Genomic DNA, 19,424 nt, shown 5'->3' with positions numbered 1-19,424 from the left:
GTTCTGGTACATCCCAATAGCTCGTCACGATAATTCTCGGCCAAACTGGCTTCCTTATGCATCATGCAACAATGGGAGGCTCTGGGCCCGGCCGATTCGACCGCATCCTAAACTTCTCTAGCTTTCAGCTACCGCTTAATGGAGGAACGAAAACGACCACAGTCTCTTTCTTAAGGCTATCGCCCAACTCTCTGGGGGAATTTATAACCCCAAACTGAATCATTTCTAGATTACTTTCCGTATGAAAAATGTAGGCCTAGTAATAACTCGCACCGTTCACAACGGATCTGTCGGCCTTGTCCCCTAGGAATGTCTTTTGTTACCCTTACAGAAATACCCAATTCTTTACTACACAAAATAGCATGTCTAAAAGTAAGCATAAACACAAAGGAAATGTACCGTATGACCCATGACGTATCTCCCTCCCACGCCCAAGAAATGCATAGTCAAAACATACTGTAAAAGTTAACAAAAATGTTCATGTGTGTGACAGTGATCGTAGGCTAATGACGAAGGTTAATCTAGCAACAGGGCGCTATCTCAAACAATAATGTATTGGCTATCGGGTAGACTTTAAAAGCCACGATCTCAGACTTGAAACCAAGTCTGTAGTATGAACTACAGTTGGTTGCCTCCAAGTTGCCAGTAAAAGTCGCTTCGTGTGACAATGTATCTTATTAACAGACTTAGTGTATGTCAGACATGCTCAACCTACGACTAACAGGTTTATGTTGGAATAAATCGTGTCTGGGAGTTACATGAGCAAATTTCAAATGAAGGTGCGAGCACGTCACCATGGAAACAATCGATCACAAATAATTAAGTTCCCGTTGTTTTAATAATAAAGAGACAGCGCGGTATGCAATGTGCATCAGACTAACCATGGGTACCAAACTAATAGGTTGGTGCGTTACGCTCCTCATCCCCATGCTAGCGATATCAAAGTCTATGGCAATCGCGGTTAAACCCTCTACTTCTCCCCTATGGTGTGTTATGATTGATTATGTATTAAAGGGTTATGAAGACACAATAACTCAGAATAAGACGCAGAAATTATGTCACAATGCTTGCAAAGACTGGAGTTGGTGTGAATCTTCAAACTACAACATGGCATCAGGTCAGTGTCAGCTCCTTAACGGTTCACACTATGGTGACTCTAGAAGCTTGGTGTCAAGTAAAGCATGGGTGTACTCCTACACCTGTAGCAAGGTAAGACACATTTCACTGGATTCAACTGCTTCTTAAGAAACACTTGAATGTTGTAAACACATCGATGGACGTCATTAACCCTCGGGGACGGGGTGACCCCCTCCCATGGTGCACAACAAAAATGTAACCCAAAAGGTGCATCGAAAAGGATTAAACTTTGCCTTCATTCAAGAAAACTTAATCCAACTCCCCTAGCGCTTCTTTTTCATATTCGCCCTAATAACTCATTGATATGGACCTGCACCAAGGCAGTTGGTCGACTACTTCTTAAAGGCAGTGGACACTATTGGTAAATACTCAAAATAATTATTAGCATAAAACCTTACATGGTGACGAGTAATGGGGAGAGGTTGGTAGTATAAAACATTGTGCGAAACGGCTCCCTCTGAAGTGACACAGTTTTCGAGAAAGAAGTTATTTTCCACGAATTTGATTTCGAGACCTCACATTTAGAATTTGAGGTCTCGAAATCAACCATCTAAACGCACAATTGCCAATTGAGCTCAAATTTTCACAGGCTTGTTATTTTATGCATATGCTGAAATACACCAAGTGAGAAGACTAGTCTTCGACAATTACCAATAGAGTGTCCAGTGTCTTTAAACCAATAATTTCTTTTGTTTCGGTGAACTGATACTAATTATACACGATGACACGCTGCTTTCATAAAGCGGTATGGTTTTAATTTAGGATTACTTAGTGCGTAAAACGTTTATCATCCCAGCATTAAGTACAAGGCATGAAAGGTCCTCTATTCTAAAAAAAAAAAAAGCACCTTCTAGTTATGATTTACATTATAGTTCCGTCATACCTCCTTAGGTAGCTTTTTGATTGTTTGTATTTCCTTCTTTTAATGGTTTAATCTTTAAAAACTAATTTCCCATGGCGGCCAAAGGTCAAATGACATGGAAATATAAAGAAAGTACACAATTTTATTTAAGAAGACAAAAATATGACCAATTAGAAGATTGAAACGTATCTTTCGCACCTGTCTTGTTCTGTTGTAACTTAATTTGTGATCAGAAGTGCCCTGCTGTTGTTTGATGCATGTTCATACAATACTTTGATTTGTGAACGTGCCTCCAATTTACCTCTATTTTCACTGTGTCTCATTTTGTTTAACGTATTATACTGGTGGTTCTTTACATTTATATCTTTTGTTTAGGATACATTCTTTCTTATTACTGTTTACATTTTGCAATATGGAAATAAATGTTGAGTTGACTTGAGTTGAATAACATGACGAGCATGTCCTTCTCAATTCCATCAAAAAGCAATAATAGGCGATATTGCAATCATGGCTTAAAATGCAATACAGCTAATTTTGCAATTAAAGCTGATAATGCTGTAGTGTGAACGCTAACAAGACACAATATCATTGTAGCTCTTACACGATGTTGCCATGACATCAAAAACTCACTCTATTTTCTGTGAACGGATGCGCAGACGAGCCTAAAACCTATTTGATAATGTCATCAACACGAAGTGGTGACTTGTTTCATAAAACTGAAACGATCACTTCATGTATAAGGACATGTTGTTTACGAATTATTACAAACCGATAATTATTGTTCCCTTGAACAATAACTGTGTACCGCATATGGCAGATACAGACAATTATAATACACAGACATTGCCACAAGAAAAAATATTAAGAAATTTAGCTTTTAGACTTAAAATCTGTCATGTCCCCTGTTTATAACATTATGCAAAATACAATAAATTTGCCTGCCACTTGCTACACAGCCACAAATTAGCTGGATAATTATAAGTAGGTGGATAAAATGGTACTTTAAGCGGACAAGTATATGTTTATGAGCAAAAGATCGGGGGGGGGGTATGGCGGCGGTCTGAATTTGTATAACCTTTGACTATGGAATAACTGTTTTTTAAAGATTTTTTGAAACAAATTAAGGTTCACGAAAATGGTATACAGTCAGGGTTAGGGTAAAACTATATTCTTTGCAAAGTTAACATCTATAACAAATCATTGCGGCACCCGCTGCTTCAACGTAGCAATTTGGTAGGATATGCTCTAACAATGTCGTGGGTTCGAATCCCAACCGGGTAATATGCCGGTGGATTTCCTTTTCACAGAATCCGTTAAGGTTTTTAGTATACATTGATTAAAACACATCGGTGTAAAATTAATACTTATTGAATTGTTGCGGTACCCGCTGCTAGAGCAGAGGCGTCGATCTATACCTCTATACCTACGGTCTAGCGGTGAGACCTGCTCTAGTATTGCAAAGGTCATAGGTTTGAATCGCAGTTTTTTACCCATGATTTTACCCATGATTTTAAAGGGAAGGTACACGTTTGGTAATTACTCAGAATAATATTAACTTAAAAACTGACTTGGTAACGATGTAACTTCTCACTAAAATAATTAAAGACTTCTAGCTATAAACCTTTTACTCTTATCTGAAAGCACACAAATTTGTCAAGCAAGGGTGTTTTTTCTTTCATTGTTTTCTCGCAACTTTATAATGGGATACACCAAGTGAGGACACTGGTCTTTGACAATTTGACAACGTGAACCTTCCCTTAGACCCAAACATCAAACCTTCAGGCATACCACGTACGAATTGATCGTTATGACGATAACGATCTTGAACTAACCTTCCATCGATCGAATGGAAAACCATTGTTTTAACACTCCTCGCCCTCAACAACCTCTGCATAAATAGCATAGCACTTATCTCATCTTTTATTTAACCTCCATAAATATTTTATGAGAGCACACTTGGCTGTAGGTCACTTGTTATAAGCGTGAAAGATCGATGTCTTTACGTTATGAGGCTGTTTATGTTTAAGTAGGAATCTCTTCGTCGAAAACAAAGAGGAGGAAAACAAGAATCTTCAATTGAGATGACGTTTTTTCTTCTTATTGGGGGTGAATTTGGTTTGTTTACTCCAGAAGCCATTGGTCCAAGGAATATTTCACGATGAAAATCAAACGAGAGTAACTAACGCGTATAATGACCATAAAACACATACATAACATGCCAAATCCATTTTACAATGCTCCCAGGTGCTTTACAAAAAATAAAATAAGAACAAGTTAGACAATTATAACAATTGAAATTTAATAATAATAAGAATGAAACCAAATAATTAGTTGAACAACAGTATACAAACTTAACCTATCATATTCTGGAGAGGAATAAACCATTCCCTAAAAATCTCATAATTGAGAACTAGTTTTTCGAAGTGTAGAGACACGGGGAAGGAGAGCCGGTCATGTAATTAATAAAGGACGAGCATTAACCAAAATACAACCAATAATAATAAATGCACTGCCAAATCTTATAATTTATTATATATAAAATATACTCTCCTGTATTGGTTTAATTTCTCCAATACAATCGCACAAAATTATGCAATACAATACAACAAGCTTAAATATAATACACTAAAGGGTTGCACAATGTCAAAGCATTGTCAAAAGTAACAAAAAGGTCAGCAAACAGGGCAAGCTACGGACGCACGTGTGACGGTGCTACATGGCAAACACACACATGGTTTGCAAATAACTCGATCCGATCATGGAGGAAGGAAGAGAAGGAGCTCGAACGAAGGTACTTCAAAAGTCGAACCGGCGGTACCGCGGTCGTTTAACGACACCTCGTAATCACCCACATCCCTCAACAGACAATGAGCGACCTGGCGTATGTGAGTTTGCGCGTGCGCACTTGGTTCCTCACTCAACTATGGTTTTGAGACCTGATAAAAATTGTGTACACTTGTGCTCACCAAATCGAAAAACACAATTGAATACCAACCACCCTCGTGTGCTAATACCCAAATTTTGAACCACCGCAGTGACCGGAAAGTCACAAAAAATGTAAAAATATGCCATGATGTTTCCGTGAAACACCACAAACGGTAAATGAAAACGTGTATATTCACAATTCTTGTCTCCAATGATTCAACTTTACACGCAGACAAGAGTGCAGACTGGCGGTACCACACGTTCTGTACAAAGAGATTTAATCCCGCTCGTTAATCGGCCGTCCAGCTGGAGGTCTCCTATCTTTTTCCACTGGCCTGACAAGAAATTGTCAGAGTATTCTTTTGTTACTCTGCGGTTTTGCGGGTCGTTCGAGCTCCTTCTCTTCCTTCCTCCATGATCCGATGTAGCCCTAAAATTTGGGGGTAAACTGAGGGTTTAAACACAAAAACAAAACTCACAATTGGCTCTATGAACTTCCCTTTGAAATAAGTAATTTTGGAGCATGGCCAGAGAGAAATCCGGACCTAAGTCAAGTTGCTCTTACAAGAATACGAAGCTATAGAAAAAGAGAATAAAATGTCACGTGATTTCCACAGAGGTAAACTTTACAACAAGTCAACACTGAGGGCGCACTTGGGATTCCTACAGAATGAAAAAAAAAATAATAATTGGGAGCGAAATGAAGTGGGCATACATAAGCAAATATTAAACATATAAATAACAGGTTTATCAACATTTTACCAAAGTTGCAATACTGTATAATTTTTACCCTCCTAAGTTAAAACCAACATTTATTTATTTAACCAGTTCATTATTTTTACCTGCCCCTTTCGGCTGTTTGTTAACACGATTAACCTTTAATTGTTTCGTAAGCGTTATGTAACGTTATGCGAGAATACTCAATGCTTATAGAAACACATGTTTAAATATTCACTGAGTCATACAACAAATTATAAAATAAATAACATATAAAGTTACACTAAACAAAGATTAAACAAAAAACAACTGCAATAAATTACTTGAAGATAATGCGTTGTTTTGTCAACCATTGCTCTATTCTGAATAAACCTCTGATATGAATCTTGATTTGTCCATGACCATTTCGCAGGATGCAGTTGAAACAACTACGAGACAACAATATCCTTGTCAAGATAAGGACAATGAATATGATGGTAAATATTAAAACTGAATTTGTTTGATATTTTGATATAATGATAAGCAGTGTTTCATTCATTACTCGTGGGATAGTTCATCGTTATTGAGGAGACACATCAAGTTTATAGCAAGGTCTTTGTTCATCTTTCAGTAAACAGGACGAGAAAAAAATGATCAGGACGGAAACAAATTAACGGGGCTGGGAAATAATACGGAAATGAAAACAGAAAAGGGACTAATAAAAGTACAAAGGAATTTAGCGGGACCCGCGCGTAAAGTACAAAGGAATCTATAGCGCGGGTTTCCCGCTAGTATAAATAATTATTGAGAATTGAGAGATTTGGCAAAAATAAAATTTGACTTCCAGCTGCCTAGAGGGCGATTTAATGAAGGCCACACTTATTCACTCTTGTCGTTTGCTCACTGGGTTCATGAATTCAAATGGCATTATTTCGTCACCAGGCTGTGCATGTTTCACTTTCTGTGTACTTATGACTTAATTGTTTCTGCATGATTGCGTTCCTTGTAAATTTCAGCATAAATAGCCTTTTAGAATTCTGTTAACAGCAGTCGCGCACAGTACTTTTATCGCATTGAAAAAAGTTCTTGTTACCGACATATTAGTCCCTTAATATTGTTTAAAGCTCTGCAACCTAGGATGCTCTGCAACCAAATGAGTAATACAATAACGACCATTATGTGTTTTTCTGTCTTGTTGTCAGATTACCCAATATTATTGACTGCATTGAAGTATCCCAGTGCCAACTTGACACAGGCTAGAGAGCGTTGTGCACAGTGTAATATGCAACTGTGTTCATTGGCTCAGTTGAAAGCTGCCTACGATGCCGGTTACCGTAATGATAAATGGGGCTTGGTCAACATCCAAGGACGAGACGCAATGGTGACGTCATGTGGTAACCGCTATTACGCAAGTTTGACAGAATGTTTCTTTAGAATCGAAGGAAACATGGCTTCCAGCGTCATTCCGCACACCCCGAGACCTTACGAGAACGCGCAAGCGTTCTGCTGTCGTGCGTGTAACATGTATACAGGTAAGAAACCGGTATCAGTATTATATGATTATCTCGTTCAATGCCCTGCCCTCATCCTAAAGTGTTTTATGTTGCATTCAAATCTCTTCAAACTTGACTGTTTGGAAATATTCCTTGTATATCCTTTCCAAAAAAAAAATTCCAGCACAAACAAACCCAACACTGCTTTGTAATGATTGCAAGAAAAATATAATATTGGGTTTGAATACAACCAACTGAACACGGTCAGCCATTTTGTGGAGTAATTATTTGTGTTCCACACACGATCAGACAGTTGTAATAAGTATTACACAGTTGTAATAAGTATTACCACACACGACCAGACAGTTGTAATAGGTATTACAACCCGAATATTAATAAGATACAAATATGAATATCAAAATACATTCACAACCATTTATTCATTTCAAAACATGCGCCTTTTATAGCCTAAAAGGCCGATGAACTCGGAGGTGATTGGTCACTTTAAGTCGTTTCTTAAGTATGACCATTCAACTGATTTGAACGGAAATGCATTTAATGATAAGTGTGGCATTATGAAAACATCTCAGCCATACACTTTTATCATGAATTGTCATCCTGGTTGAACATATTATTTGGAACTAAAGATGAAAAAGAGACCACAGGGTAACCGACATTGAAAGCATAACTGGTATATGGTTGCTCCTAACGTCACTGTTTAGTAGAGCAGCAGCACCCCCCCCCAATACGTGAACCACTTATCCCAACAGCGCCCTCTTTTGAATTCTTCTCCTTCAGCCCATTAATTTCCCTTGGTCAAAAATACCCGTAGACAATTTTTATATACGACACCGGTACGTTAATTCGGAGGTCATTGGTTCAAATCACCCTGACCTCTAGTCAATTTATTTCTATTTCATCCCATTTTGTGTATTCTTATTCGCAGATTTCCCCATAGTACAAACACCCAAGGCCTACCCAAGTACCGACCTGTCACTTGCCAGTGAACTCTGCGCATTGTGTGGTATGAAGCTGTGTTCATTGGCTCAGTTGAAAGCTGCCTACGATGCAGGTTACCGCAATGACCAATGGGGCTTGATCGACACAATTGGACAACTCGCCAAAGTAGCATCCTGTGAAGGTTTGGCTCCAGATACATGTTACTCCGTCGTTAAGGGCGGTGTAGGGACAAGCCGTATTCCTTTCACTGAGGCTTATTCAGCTGGATTGAGTCAGTCTTATTGCTGTCCCGTATGCACTCTCTATAAAGGTGAGTCAATTATGTTGCTTTGACACAAACTACATAAATTAAAATGTACTCTTTGCCATAAAGCAACAATAACTATTGTCACCTTTGGATGTGTTTTCAGACTATCCTATCTTCTTCACACCGGAGGAGTATCCCAGTGCCGACTTGACACAGGCCAGAGAGCGTTGTGCACAGTGTGATATGCAACTGTGTTCATTGGCTCAGTTGAAAGCTGCCTACGATGCAGGTTACCGTAGTGATGAATGGGGCTTGATCGACATCCAAGGACGAGAGGGAAGGGTGACTTCATGCGATGACTACTTCGACGTTCCTGGGGAGTGTTACTTTACAGAAGGAGGACAGGGGAACAGCACCATACCGAACACACCGCGAATGGCTGCGTACATGATTGGTTACTGCTGTGTTCGTTAACATAAGATTGACTTCGTCAGAAGTTTAACATCAATACATAATCCATCTTTTGGTACACGAAGTGATTCGGTAAAAAAGGGGATTGTGTTTGAGAGATAATCGCGACTGAAGTTGCACTATTTTCAAACTGCTGTTCTGGGTATCTGCTAGCTTTATTTAGGTTGTATTTATTGGTTGTTTTAAGGCAAATAAACAACTGCATATTATTTTCTCACAATGTTAGGCCTTTGTTAGAGAACATTTACTGCACAATATGGGTTTTATAGTTGAGACAAAGTCTATACAAAAAAGAATCACCATTGCACATAAAATGACACAAATGTGTTCAAAAAGAATGAAATTGGTGTAATGTTACCACCACCCTAAAGATGTTCATTTGGTTCTCTTTTTGGTATCTTATCATGTATGTTTACTTAATCAGCCAAAGTTGTATAATATGCTAATGTTGTATAGATGATATATTAATTTCTATTGTGCACCTTATTACAGTTTGTATATAGCACCATAAGCATTATGCCCGATGGAGGGCGCTCCTAATTGACACGCATGTGTGCCAATACCCAAGTTTGTTGTATACAGTGTACACATCTATAACATTAATTGTGATTAGAATAGGTGTGTTGATATTGCCATTTTTTTGTATTACACATAATTATGTCACTGTATTTATAAATACAGCTTATATTATACAGGGCTTGTCCACAGTACACTGGCCACTATGACATCTTAAAAATTGGATGTCGACAAACTTCCTGAAACTCAATGCCATCAAAACTGAGGTTATGGTGATTGGGTTTAAAGCCCAATTGGCCAAGTTCAACCTTTCCTCAGTGACTGTTGCTGGTGACGATGAGTGCACATGTCGCAACTACCATCAGATCTGCCAACTATCATCTTAATAACGTTAGTCGTGCTCGCAAGATGCTCACTACTGAGGCAGCCAAGCTAGCTGTGCACACAGTCATCTCCAGGTTGGACTACTGCAATAGCCTCTTGATTAGTGTCAACAAATCCCTAATCTCTAAACTCCAGAATGTCCAACGCACCTCTGCTCGTGTCATGTCAAGCGCCCGCTAGCGTTCGTTCATTACAAGCGTGTACAGTTTTTGCCGTGCATAATCGGAACGTTGGTTGTGTGTGACCACGCAACACCAATGGTCTAGGAACCAAGACTACAACGCAGACAGCTTAGATCATCCACATCTTCCCATCAGTTTATCGTGCCCAGAACCCATGCTGTGTCATTTGCAGATCGCTCACTCTCCTGTTTTTGACCAAAGGAATGAAACACTCTCCCTAACCACATCAAGGATGCTAACACTATTCGCATCTTACAGAAACTCCTCAAATGTTTTCTATTCCAACAAGTGTATCAACATTAACTTCATCCAACTGTCTTGAGCGCCTTTGAACAACTTTGGTTGAATTTGGCGCTATGTAAATGCCCTCTGATTGATTGATTGATTGGTTCGAATCCCAAGCTTGACCATTGTCCTTGAGAAACTTTAATTGCCTCTCTTCACTCGGGGATAAATGTGTACTCATTTAGGCAGAAGGCAGAGTGTCTCATTGTGGTTATATGGGAGACTTTCCAACGCTAGGTGGCAGCAGACACACCGTGAAAATTTCCATTGTTTACGTAGTTCTGAACATGCGCATATCTAAGAACATTGGCTTAACCCGGCAAGTCTGCTGCCACCTATCGTCCTAGAAAGTCTCCTATTGGTGCTCCACTTGGAGGCACTGGTTGTATATATTATACGCATTTTCTTCATTGTAAAATAATATTTCAATTAAATACTTATAGATTGTTGTTCCTATTCATCAATAGATAAATTTCAAATGGTAAAACCTAGCCAGAAGACGTCATCAAGCTGTCACAGAAATTAACTTTGTTTTTGAAGGGTATTATCTGTAATTTTAAAGCTAAGTGGACGTAATGCGAGAGAAAGATGGGGGCAGACTGGGACACCGTATTACTCAACGGCTGACATTTTGTTAACAGTGGTCCATCTGAGACACCGTACGATAATCTGTGATTTTCTTTACGGTTTGTAGTGAACGGTGGTTTTTTGTTTCAACATTTTAATGTTTGTAAAAGACAATTAAAACCCACTGGAAGCACCCATTGTCTAAAGCAAGCGATGGTTGATCTTTTATTGCTTATTAATGGAATAGTATTTGTCTTATTCGTTTCATTTTTATCATTCTTATTGCTTGGGTCAGATGATGATTTCCTATACAATAACACTTTGTCAAGACTTGTTGGGGGTGGGATGGAGTTGGGGGTGCCCCCACCATTTTTTGTTTGCCTTGAGCTGTTTGATTCTGCATCTTTCTATTGTTATTCTTTTATGGGGTTGGGTAAGATGTTACCATGGTAACTGTTTGTTTGACCTTAGGTAAAACGATGTTAACTTTTTTAAAGTGATTTTGTTTTACGTCTTAAAGGAAGTGTCCTCTTAACTGGGGACTTTTCCCAAAATCCATTTGTTGATAAGTATGACTGGGTTGCGTTGTTAAATGCGCTGACGAAATTTCAAAAGCTCGCTTTCACCGGAAGCCATTCGGTTTGTGTGTATTGTATGCCTTTATTTAGGCGTTCCATTTATTTTAAGAAATACAATATTTGTAAAATGCTTATTCCAAGAAAAAAGAAAAGAAACGTGTTCTTATAGCGTGATCCAACGAAACGTTTTGATTTCACTATCTTCAATTGATAAAAACACATTGAAGAATTTGTGATGACGATTATACTATTGACAAAGATGTGAGGACTTTAACCTCTAGGAGATTAAACTTCGTTATAACATGATGTAGCGATTAAAGAGAGCATTGCGGCAATACTGATGCTTGACTTGATTAAATGTGTGGTTAATAATTTGTCAGTCTGTTATATAACTCCCAGTTCGGTGCCTTTCGGCGATAACGACTTAAATTAGGGCGGGCCCAGTATCAACAAAGACACACAAAAGGCAGTACGGTACACAGCGAATCAACGACATCATAGTGATTTTAAGGTTTCTTCGTTGACGACAGCAGCGCCTGTCATAAGTTTGTCTGTCCATCTTGACAACGTTTCTTGGATCTTAAAGATGTTTCGGCCAACGTGGTTATTCATCGCAATAGTTGTATATTGTGTATACGGCGTCACTACACAACAGCTCGGTAAAGCTACAGGTAAATAAGTATTGCAATCATGTCGTGAATATTAGTGTTCTCTTTTAGATTCTGATCTAGGACTCCTTACTGTGCTTGTGCTTACAGAGTGTGACCCAAACCCTTTGTGAACAAATTGTCATAAAGCTGTTTGTGTTATCAAAGAGCAAGGACCAGAAGAAAAAACACACACAAAAAAATTATTCAATATAGCACAATTCATACGTTGTATACAGTATGCGTATCTTGCGATCTTAAGGCCAAGTAAATGTGCGGAATATGAAATGAGGTTTTCATCTATGTGCAATCATTCCTTCCTCCATGTTGAAAATCTTCTCTGGAACGTGTTGCATAGAAACATTTTTTTTTTGCATTGTGTGCGTAAGTATTGGCCTTGATTGTTCTATTTATAAGAAGCAATGACGCAAAGTAAAATCATTATGTTTTTGAAAAATTCAAATGTGGAATACTGATTGAAAAGCCTTTTCAAGAATATGCTGGTCTCAGGTAGTCAATGCAATGAAAAACGCAATATTGCTTCGTTATAACAGACAAACTGTTTTCACGTAAGACAACACGCTATTTTCAGTTGAAAACAAACAACACGATCTTAACCATCGAAAAAATTAAAATATTTGTCCATCTAAGTAAAGGAAGAGGATACCATCTATTCCCTTTTGACAAAATGATCACACTGTTCCTTTTAAACACATGCATATATCTAAGTTAACAAAAAGTGTGCCTATTATACAACACAGATACTCACAGTTGGAACGGTTCTGTAACTTAGAATACAGAAAACATTATGTTTGTTTAACTGATAATCTATATCAACAGCAACTTTGAGTACAACGGTACACACAACGTTACACTCTGACAAGTCATTGATATTGACGGGGGAAAGATCACGAGACCAGACAAATTATTGACCCAAGTGGGTCATGCTGATCCCAAAATGGTCCCATCCATCGGTGTAATTCTTGCCAAGGACTTTTTGGGGTGTTTGTTATTTTTGTCTCTGCTGGGACATGGGGGAGGGGGGGGGGAGGGGAGGGGGGGGGGGGGGGAGGGGGGGGGGGTAGGGTTCGTGTCCACACAGGCCTATATCTAAACCCATTTTCCAGCGACACCAAAGTAGCCAATGAATATCGTGCCATCCTGTTCCATTTTCTAGGACAGTTTTTTATCTCGCTCCCTTATCAAGGCTATCGTTGTTGTGTTAAGATCAACTCGACAAAGTAATGTTTCGCCAGAACGATACTATAAACACAAGGAACACGAAAATAAATATCATTTAGAAACTAAATTCTTATTTAGCTTAATTATTAGAAAGGTTTCACCTTACATTTTGTAGTATCATGCTCTGTTTCATCAAATCACATTACTACGTTGTCACAATACTGAGCAAGTGAGCGAAATGATAACGAAAACATAAAAACGTTTAACAAATTAATTCAACTAAAATATTATGGCTCAATACTTGATCATAACAAAACTCATCTAAATTTAATTTAAGTATTTAACTCGATTGTCAGCTACTGTCAAATTTTTGTGTTTTTTCTTTATTGTACGTTTAATTATGAACGATCTTTTTTAGGCCTATAATATAAGTCATGCTCAACTTATCTCTGTTATTCAATTAAGCTGATCATACGTCACGGATTCAACCTTTGTACACTTATGACGATCTCAACGCTGTTTGTTGTTGTATCTCGTTAGACAGGATTGACAACCAGTCGTTGCGTGCACATTGTGCAGTTTGGTTTGTAATGTTTAGTTTTAGTATCCGGGATCAAAGGCAGTGGACACTATTGGTAATTACACAAAATAATTATTAGCATAAAACTTTACTTGGTGACGAGTAATGGGGAGAGGTTGATAGTATAAAACATTGTGAGAAACGGCTCTTTCTGAAGTGACATAGTTTTCGAGAAAGAAGTAATTTTCCACGAATTTGATTTCGAGACCTCAGATTTAGAATTTGAGGTCTCGAAATCAACCATCTAAAAGCACACAACTTGAGCTCAAATTTTCACAGGTTTGTTTTTTATGCATATGTTGAGATACACAAAGTGAGAAGACTGGGCTTTGAGAATTACCAATAGTGTCCAGTGTCTTTAAGTTTGGTCTCTGATGGCAATAATGAGGCAGTGTATATGAAATCTGTCGGCTATTCTTAGTTTACATTTTGTCCCAAAGTGTATAGTATATTAAAAGTCAGCAGATTTTCAACAAGGACATATAACCCTTCAGTTTTTTTACAATGATTTTTCTCCTCCTAACACAGGTTCCAATATACGGCTAACTGCCGGGTCTGGAGCGAATGAAGGCATTGTGGAGGTTTACCACAACTCAAAATGGGGTGCTATTTGCGCTCCTTACTGGGGTAGGTACCAACGTGGTGCTTGTGAATACCCTTTCATTCCGGCAAAAAATAATATGTATAATTGGTAAATTCATATTGGGTTGTTCGACTGGGCATGCCAATTACAATATTATTAATTATATGTAACCCGATTGTTTTGACAAATAAATGTTTTAATTTTAACTCAATTTAAAAAAACCTTAAATAGGCTTCTAACCAAAAGTTCCCATTTCCAATCACTTAAGAGTGTTTACTAAATTGCTGACTTTTTTCCCAAGATGTCAAGTTGTCTGGCAACGAAATTTTATTTAAAAGTGTTAAAACACCTCTACACGGACATTTTTAGAATTGATATGATCGTTTTAAGTAAAACATTCACACTCTGAATATGTATAATAGTTAAACCGTACATTTTGAAACTGTAGATATAAATGATGCAACAGTCGTCTGTAGGCAGCTTGGTTACCCTCTGGCAACTCAAGCGTCAAATGGAGACCGTTTCGCTGAGTCAAGAGTCTACGATACATATTTGGACTCCGTGGCTTGCAATGGTAGGATATCTCGTCATGCAATTGTGTTATAGTAATAAAAGAGCATTTAATACGTAACAAGCGAAGCTGGTCTAACTGAAACATTGACAACCTTTGCAACCGTTTCACTTCCATTTAAATTAAAAAGGTATAGCTTCCTGAACAGATTGTGAATCTTGTGTTAAAAGACATTTCTAAAGTATCAATCAATCAACCAATCAACCTTGCACCGTATCCCGCAGGACGTTGGCTCCACGAAGTTTCTTTATCCACTCTTGCCTTTATGGCGCTCTTCGATGTGCCAGGTAGAAGGTGCTGTTCATGATGATGTCATTCAAAGTATATTACGATAATACTTTATTAAATTGTGCTTATTGGCTGCACATCTTAATGATCGCTATTCAAAGAGTCGCTTGACTCAAATGCTAAATGATGTGTGCAGTTACTTTAACTACTTTAGTCAAACGTGTGGAATCGATCTTTATTTCTGCCGACTGGTCGTATGAGAGCAGTTGTTCAACATTAAAATAACACCTTTTATTTGAATTTCTTGGGTTGTTTTCATCCCAGGAGGTGAAAGTTCCTTGGAAGATTGCTCATATGGGAAATGGATGAACTCGACGTGTCCTGGTGTAAATACAGCAGCTGTTATATGTAGCAGTCTTACAGGTAAGCAGTATTACCTCGTGGGCCTATGTTAGTAAGTTTCAAGAAGAAGCGTTAACTTGGTTCCATGGTTTGATGATTTAAACACTCTAAGGGCCTCAGAAATACAACTGAACGATCAATTACAATAATATTTCTTTTTTCTTTAACTGTATAGGCCTACTGACAAACTACTGAAAAACAATCGTATCAACATTATATTATGACCCATTTCACGTTTTATGCTTGACTATTTTGTCATTTACTTATTTATCAAATGTATTTATTATACACTTTTATGAAATTGTTAAACACATGCCACATTATCACACGACACTCTAAAAACTCCCGAGTCAGAATTGTTAAACGCATGCCACATTATCCCACGACACTCTAAAAACTCCCGAGTCAGAACTGTTAAACGCATGCCACACTATCCCACGACACTCTAAAAACTCCCGAGTCAGAACTGTTAAACACATGCCACATTATCCCACGACACTTTAAAAAACTCCCGAGTCAGAATTGTTAAACACATGCCACATTATCCCACGACACTCTAAAAACTCCCGAGTCAGAATTGTTAAACACATGCCACATTATCCCACGACACTCTAAAAACTCCCGAGTCAGAATGGTTAAACACATGCCACATTATCCCACGACACTCTAAAAACTCCCGAGTCAGAATTGGCTTGGATTCCGAGTCCCGTTGAGCCCGACCTATTTCGGGTCAAGTTGATCAGGAAACTGGCGAAACAAAAATTAGATTTTTCATCAGATTCTATGTCAGTTTGAACCAGTTTTTGATCAAACTGAAATAAATATCGGTCAAACTGACCCATAATTGGGTCATGCCCAACGGAACTCGGAATCCGGATCTATTTTGACCCGTGGGTTTTAAGAGTGCACCCTTTATGAAACATCATGTTTTCTATCTGTTTGTATTCATAGAGTTTTCTGTACGCCTGGTTGGTGGACCATCACGTTTTGAAGGACGTGTTGAAATATTCCATATCCATACTGGTGAGGAACCAGTGGAAATGTGGGGTACCATTTGTAATGACTACTGGGATATCTACGATGCTCAAGTCGTGTGTAGGCAGCTTGGATATGGGAACGCTAGGGTAGGTATTTAAATACATGCTGTTACTTTACAAATACTTTATAAAAAGAAACATATATATATTATTTTCTCATTAACACGCGTGCCTATTTTTTGCCGAGGCCGTGCGACGTGCGTATTGACTGCATTATTGCCCAAACCAGCTCTCCGTTTGGTTTACCTCTTCACAAATCGATGACGTCAGCCTTGTATTCTTGTCCACTTAATCATGGTCATGGTACATCGAAGGACCCAATGAAACATTCATGCATTTCTGTGTTAAGTGTGCTACAAGTATATTGCTGCACATGTAGACTTTATACTGTTATTGATGAGGACCCATGCTGCAAGGGGGACTCACTGAAGTCACTGCTTCTAAATGATTGCTTACAATAGCTAAATGAAAATGTGTGTAATTTTCCAACAGGCTGCCGTAGATGATGGTGATCGCTACTACGGTAAGGGTACCGGGCCCATCCTGCTTGAGACGGTAACTTGTTACGGGACAGAAAGCCATATCGGTTACTGTCTCACTCCAGGTTGGCATATTCACAACTGTGGACACAATGAAGATGTAGGAGCCATTTGCGAGTTCGCAGGTAAATCAATATTAAAGGCAATACTATTGGTAATTACTCAAAATAATTATTAGCATAAAACCTTTCTCGGCAACGAGTAATGGGGAGCTGTTGATGGTATAAAACACGGTGAGAAATGGATCACTTACTGGTTGAGTACGACTCCATTAATCTTTGTTGTTGTTGTTATTGTTATTGTTTGTTTTCAGATAGCAACCAGCCGCTGCCAGTCTGGGCCATTGTCTCCATCTCTATAACTAGTTTCTTAGTTTTGAGCATCCTCGTGGGCTGTGTCTACAGTATGTTCTCAAGCTCCAAGAGGAAGCGTCGACGAACCACCACCTCCGACCAGCAAGTGTCTTATTCTGCGTCTAATGAGGCTTCAGTTGCACATGGAATAAACCACTATCCCGGCCCACCACCACCGGGTTTCATTGTGACAACTACCGGGGCGACTGAAGGAGCCACGGGTGGTTTTAGCGCTCTGGCCCCCATGCCAGCACCCCCTCCGTACTCTGAAGTAGCTCCGAACGTCGATGAGAAACCTTCAGTAGGAGAACAATCTTCATAGGCTTTCTTTAAAAAGAAAGGTCTTCATACAGCAAAATCAATAAACAAACTTAATAACTGTTTTTTTTCTTGTTTTTGACATTCGATCATTATAACTCATTTTATTTTGTTTTCTTAAAAAAATTGGAGTCCAGCATTTTTTTCTGTCTATTACCTTCTAAACCCATTAAGTGTTTTTACCCTGATTTTGAGGAAAACCTTTTCTAATTGATTTGAAATCTGAGTCGTCACTGTGTGACTGAACGCAATGCAGTCAATATTAATTATAACCTCTTACCGTTTTTTACCCTGTGCTTACTGTGCGATTTCAATTTCAAGGCGTTGCTAACCGTAAGCACATGAAAAGGCGTGCTACACTGTGCCTTTCGATGCCTACTGCTCGAAAATAAATGACGTCACAAAGGCAAATCCGCAATATTCCCAATTTGTCTGCTTACCTGCATGTGAAATACGACTTTGTTTGTGCTTCAGTTAGCACGATATTGCTGACCGTTAAGCAGACCTATGAAATTGGGCCCAGATTTCCATGTAATGTACAATGAGATAAATAATGCTTGTATGACCTTATTATCTGAGACGGAGCCGTTGTTTAATATCTCAATGAATGGAAAATCCATGATTGTTTACAAAGCACTTATAAGTAGAACACTTTACATTTTTATTAGCTAGCCTCCTAGAAGTAATTAATCAACGAATTAATAATTTGTTTTCTTAACTTTCACATGAAAATCTTTATGAATAAAAACTCTGTAAAAAATATCCACACTAAAGTGTTTTAAACTATAAAGACAGCATAATGGGCAGATCTTGTAGATAACTTAACTTTGCAGAACGATTCTTTTAATGATTAGTTAAACATGGACTATAACGGTACTCCTACTTTAAAATCACTATCAGAACTTGTTTATGTTGTGTTCAGCTATCAATTCATTGTTGTGGTCATGTTTTTCTCCAAATACTTTTGCTACAATTTGACCGAAAAAATTTGACCTCGATTCTTCGATTTTGAAATTTCCCGCCCTGTACTGGTTCCCGGCTATTAAACCAACACTGAAATCCAAGCGGATTTGTAAACCAGCGGACGTCATGAACGCAGTCAAAAAATGGTGACGTATTACCCATGAAGCAACGAGAGTAAACAAAGATTACGCCATGTTACTCCGTGTGTTGTGTATGCGTTTTCATCCACACTACAGGCGTGCGTGTGTGCTACGAAGCTTTTTGTTTCTAGTGTGTCAGCTATAAATACTGCCGACTATTTGGTTGTTTGTGGATGCACTTGTAGTTTCAAAGTTTGTGTAAGAAGCCTGGATTGATTCCGAAATTTAAACCTCTAAACATCGAGAGAATTCAGGGGGATCTTCTACCACCAGGCCCCAGCCAGTGCTGCTTGTGCATGCTACGAGTACGACGTCGGCGGGGTCCCTCTGCCGTGGCCCTGGTCGCAAGTGGCCGTGGAACAGCAAAAGAATCACTTACAGAAAAGAGAGGGAGAAAAGCCTGGTAAGTACTTGTTAATAATCTTTAAAAATCTACTACTGAGAAACTATCTCCATTATTAATTCAGGCCCAATACATGTACATGTATTTGTAATAAGAAAAATAGTAAACAATCTCTACCCTTTTCATGCAAGGAACAATCATCTTGTCAAATGACACGATGTGCATGCTCTGAATC

The 19,424-nt window shown here is 38.5% G+C and overlaps 2 protein-coding genes across 2 annotated transcripts; both read left to right on the top strand.

The window, feature by feature from the left end:
- The first annotated feature begins 966 nt into the window (after window positions 1-966).
- LOC117293264 lies at window positions 967-11,642 on the top strand. Its single transcript, XM_033775490.1, has 5 exons — window positions 967-1,209; window positions 6,054-6,117; window positions 6,823-7,152; window positions 8,060-8,383; window positions 8,484-11,642. Exons 1-5 carry the CDS (start codon window positions 994-996, stop codon window positions 8,792-8,794), a joined length of 1,245 nt encoding a protein of 414 aa, XP_033631381.1. The 5' UTR covers window positions 967-993; the 3' UTR covers window positions 8,795-11,642.
- Window positions 11,643-11,879: 237 nt separating this feature from the next.
- Window positions 11,880-17,747, top strand: LOC117294052 (deleted in malignant brain tumors 1 protein-like). Its single transcript, XM_033776563.1, has 7 exons — window positions 11,880-11,974; window positions 14,241-14,339; window positions 14,744-14,869; window positions 15,419-15,517; window positions 16,448-16,620; window positions 17,026-17,197; window positions 17,386-17,747. Exons 1-7 carry the CDS (start codon window positions 11,890-11,892, stop codon window positions 17,745-17,747), a joined length of 1,116 nt encoding a protein of 371 aa, XP_033632454.1. The 5' UTR covers window positions 11,880-11,889.
- The last annotated feature ends 1,677 nt before the right edge of the window (window positions 17,748-19,424 follow it).

Source organism: Asterias rubens, chromosome 8 (assembly GCF_902459465.1).
Source record: "Asterias rubens chromosome 8, eAstRub1.3, whole genome shotgun sequence".
In the NCBI taxonomy this organism is placed as follows: Eukaryota; Metazoa; Echinodermata; class Asteroidea; order Forcipulatida; family Asteriidae; genus Asterias; species Asterias rubens.
This window is presented reverse-complemented; position numbering and strand designations above follow the sequence as displayed.

Coding starts and splice junctions, on each gene's coding strand:
- LOC117293264 (XM_033775490.1), top strand. CDS start 994: ATGATTGATTATGTATTAAAGGGTTATGAAGACACAATAACTCAGAAT. Junction 1,210..6,053: donor ACTCCTACACCTGTAGCAAG/GTAAGACACATT, acceptor ACCATTTCGCAG/GATGCAGTTGAAACAACTAC. Junction 8,384..8,483: donor CGTATGCACTCTCTATAAAG/GTGAGTCAATTA, acceptor ATGTGTTTTCAG/ACTATCCTATCTTCTTCACA.
- LOC117294052 (XM_033776563.1), top strand. CDS start 11,890: ATGTTTCGGCCAACGTGGTTATTCATCGCAATAGTTGTATATTGTGTA. Junction 11,975..14,240: donor ACAGCTCGGTAAAGCTACAG/GTAAATAAGTAT, acceptor CTCCTAACACAG/GTTCCAATATACGGCTAACT. Junction 16,621..17,025: donor TTGGATATGGGAACGCTAGG/GTAGGTATTTAA, acceptor ATTTTCCAACAG/GCTGCCGTAGATGATGGTGA.